This window comes from Anser brachyrhynchus (genome assembly GCF_964034855.1).
Source record: "Anser brachyrhynchus genome assembly, chromosome: 1".
Lineage (NCBI taxonomy): Eukaryota > Metazoa > Chordata > Aves > Anseriformes > Anatidae > Anser > Anser brachyrhynchus.
Window position 1 is genome coordinate 100,617,869 of NC_137694.1, and position 3,978 is coordinate 100,621,846.

At 46.6% G+C, this 3,978-nt stretch overlaps 1 protein-coding gene across 1 annotated transcript; it reads left to right on the top strand.

The window, feature by feature from the left end:
- The first annotated feature begins 1,274 nt into the window (after positions 1–1,274).
- Positions 1,275–3,737, top strand: NDUFB4 (NADH:ubiquinone oxidoreductase subunit B4). The gene is made up of 3 exons (XM_080603510.1): positions 1,275–1,525; positions 1,789–1,935; positions 3,586–3,737. The coding sequence occupies exons 1-3, from the start codon at positions 1,325–1,327 to the stop codon at positions 3,643–3,645; spliced, it is 408 nt and encodes a 135-aa protein (XP_080459636.1). The 5' UTR covers positions 1,275–1,324; the 3' UTR covers positions 3,646–3,737.
- The last annotated feature ends 241 nt before the right edge of the window (positions 3,738–3,978 follow it).

A 3,978-nucleotide genomic window follows, 5' to 3' on the forward strand; every position in this document is an offset into this window, starting at 1 on the left:
ACAAACTGAAGGAATATCCAGCTCATATTTCTTCCTGTTGGAAGCAAACCACAGAGCTCCAGCTCCTAATTAAGTGCTCAGACCAAAAGGAGATCATCTATTTTCTGAGCACTTGGGTAAAAGTAGAGGGAAATCATATGACGTGAGGAACGCTTCTGCTCTTTTCTTGCATTGCCAAAGTACAGCGTCCTAAATAAAGTCAGCAATTTTATTTTGTATATGCTCAGGACCAAACTGTAATCCCTCACCCAACATTACCTAAGTCTGTAGAGTTACCCCAGTGTAAATGAGATCATAACTACATATATATATAGCCATAATCCTACTTGGTTCCCATCAGCATAGCCACTATCATTGCTTTGTATAATGAAGAAAGAAAAAACATAAGAAAACTTGTTTACTGGCAAGTTTGTTTCCAGAAAGGCAATTTGCACACAGTTTTTACTTCTCTGTAGGACAAAGCTCTTAACACTGACAAAACAGAAACTTCCTGAAGTCAAAACCTACAGGCCAGAGCTTGCTCTCTTCACCTTGTATTAATCAGCAGATGTTGACTTGTGAACCCATCGATAAAGGTGATCAAAGAAGTGAGTCACCACCAGATGATTCTGAAGGTTATCTGGCAGCTTATCTAAGCAGCCTGGCCTTGGTGTGAGAATCAAAGAAATGATTTGAAGCCGAAATCAATGACAGAGGGATTGTGCAACTTCCAGCATGCCTGCGATACATCACTGATGTAACAAGAAATTGAATATTTTGCTTAAACGTGCAAAGTCTGCTGCTGTGAAAGATACAATGATAACAGTGTGGTCTGATCTGGTGCCCAGGTTCAGGAGCACATCACCACAAATCTCCTTACACCTCCACTCTGCCCTGCAGGTCCTTTTTTCAGAGCCACAGCCCATTTAACCTGCTGATGCTGTTACCAACAAGGGATCGACTTCCTTTTGCTGTGAGCACCTAAAAAAGTAAAAATAAAGAATAAAAATTCACGTGAGCCCTCCAGAATTACCCCACGAGAAAATGATTAGGTGGGCAGCAGCTTGTGAGAGGAAGGCACAACGATCCTGTTCCCCCCCCCGCCCTCTGCCGCCCCCCTCCCTGCTCCAGCACGCCTCCAACTGCTGCGTGGCGATGTTTCAGCAGCCTTTGTGCTTTCCACCACAACGCAGCCAGCCCGTTTTCGAGCAGCCCCGAACGTGAAACCCCAAGACACCCTAACGCAGCCCCTCCAGGCCGGGGGGCGGCAGCAGGGAGCGCCGTCCCCTCATGGCGGCCCCGCCCGCCGCGGCTGCGCGCTGCTGCCGAGCGAGGGCTGCTCAAAATGGCGGCCGGGCCGCCCCCGACCGCGGCCAAAGGGTACGGGCCCAGCCAGTTCGTCTCGCTGCCGGCCGAGCTCGACCCCGCCGACTACGACGCGTCGCTGGAGAAGCGGCGTGCCGAGGCCGAGCGCTTGGCCATCCGCGCCCAGCTCAAGCGGCAGTACCAGCTGCAGCTCAACAGCCCGAGCCCGCCGGCCGTCATCGTGAGTGTGGGGCGAGGGGCGCCGGGCATGGCCGCCCGGCCTCGGGTCTCGCAGCGGGGTCGTTCCTCGGGGTGCGGGCTGGTGCGGGCGGTGCGGTGCCTTCCCCTCCTCACGGTGACCTTGGTGTCCTCCCTGGCTTCGGGACGGGGATTTGTAGGCCGCGGTGCTGCGGCGGGGGCAAATGGGGTTGTGCGACATGGGGTGCCCACCGCTGGACCCCTGGTCTGTGAGGGCAGGGGTTCAGTGTTGTCCTCCCGACACAGGAAGATCCTTCCTTGCTCCGCTGGGCCCATGCGAAGACGCAGAACGTCTACCCTACTTTCCGCCCGACGCCCAAGACGTCCTTTATGGGAGCTTTGTTTGCAGTAGGACCGATCCTCTTCTGGATAGCTGTCTTTAAGACTGACAGGGTGAGTCTGTTGATGGCACCGAGTGCAAGTGAACAGCAGGTTGTAAAACAAAGACTTTTCTGGGGATTTAATTAGTGGGGTCTCCTTGTGTCTAAGAATGCTTTATGCCAGTAAAGTAACAAGGGAGGGCAAGCTAGTGCTGAATCTACAATCCCAGAGGTGCCTAATAGCTTGCAAATTCCTCATGTGGTAAGAATTCTGTATTGTACCCACAGATACAGGCAGTTAGTTTCTCTGTTCAAGATACTTTGTTATAATAAAGCTTTTCATACCACTGACTGTGTAGATTAATCATAAGAGACTACTATTTTCCGCTGTTGGCACGCTTTAGGTGTGTTCACAACTTAAACGAAGTATTAGGTACTACGATTAGCTACTACGATGGGGAGCTTATGGGTGGCAGGCCTAGCAAGGTCTCTGAATTGTGTGGCCGTTTGTCCAGCCCCATGAAGCAAATGGGGAGGAGTACTTATGCTGAATACAGGGTCGGACCTCACCCAGATTTTTGAGCTTTTGGAAGGCATATCTTGCTTCTGTTCTGAATCCTGAAAGGTGGGTGTCAGAATCTGAGCAATAGTAGATCATTCTGAAGATACTTAGCTATATATGTAAGAAAATGGTAGGCAACTGGCAGACAGTGGCTGTTATTTTAGATCAAATCGTAAACCAGGAAGCACCGATGTCAATTGAAATTAATAGAATACTTGTAATTAATATTATTTTATAGGATAAACCTGAAATACAGGTTTTAACAGACTTACCAAACATGTTAATACAGTTTCTTTTCAGACTTCAGTGTTCCTGCAGTATTTTGTTGCAGTGGTTTTGTTACGTATGCTAAACCACGCTTGCGCTTAGCTAAAAAGTGTGGATTAGTATGTGAGTACTTGAAAATAAACCTGAATGTGTGTGAGGGACATCTAGATATACTTGCCAGGGAATACTTAAGCTGGAGTCTTTGATATAGTCTTCGGGATAATGCATCTTGCTCTATTCCAGTTCCTTTACTGATGTTTGGGGATTTTTCTTTGTTTTACAGTGGAATATAAAGCACGGTAGTAGTCACGCTCCTCTCTGAGGAGTGATTGTTGTGTGTCTGGGAAGGCAGCAGAGAAATTTAAACTGCTAAGTCTTGAGCATTTCTTCTGGATTATTCCAGCAGAAGTAGTTTGGACAATACCTTCTGTGTGCCATAACAGTATTCTTCTGTGGAATGGTACTTGACTGCAAAGTGAGATACAAATGGGCTGAAAGTGAACACGAGAACATTTAGGCAAGTTGCTAAGAAGTTTCTCCATAATTGGGTTTTTAAACCAGATTATTCAGCCAGAAGGAGGAGGTAGAGACTAAGTATATAAGTTAACTGGAACACAGCTGGTTTGGTGAAAAGTACATCAGAGCACTTGGTCTGTGCTGGCCAATGAGAGGAGACTGATCTGCAGAGATCAGTCTGAGCATCTTTCCTAGCAGATAGGTGAAGGTAAATGCCTTATTTGTTTTTATTTTTGAATTATGACTGTTAGCAGTATTTGCGCTTATGTGATGTGATCTTCCTGTATTCCAGGCTGAAACATTAGAATAGCTTTTCTGTTAGCCTAGGCTGATTGAAGCTTCTTCTAATAGAATAATGATGTGTTTTCTCTTCCACAGGATCGTAAAGAGAAGCTTATCCAAGAAGGTAAATACGAGCGACCGTTCAGTGTTTTTTAAGTTGCTGGAATCGCAGTGCTGCTCTTGGGACATGAATAAGATGTACTGTATGCTGACACTTCTCCTTCATAAGAATAAATCTTAATTGCTCATTGGTTGGCTTGCATCTTTAATAATTACGGAAAGTACAACAGTGTGGGATCTTTATATCTAATACAAATAGATATGGAGAGGATGTCCTGAGCTCACCAGTTAAGTTCTTTGGTCTACATACAAAGGCTCCTTTTAAGCTGTGGAAGTTGCTGCTGTCAGAGCAGCTTGGGCTGAAGTTTAAAATTAGTAGCAGGCTAAATAATTAAGCAATCTCACTGCAGTTTCCTAAAGAACTATTGC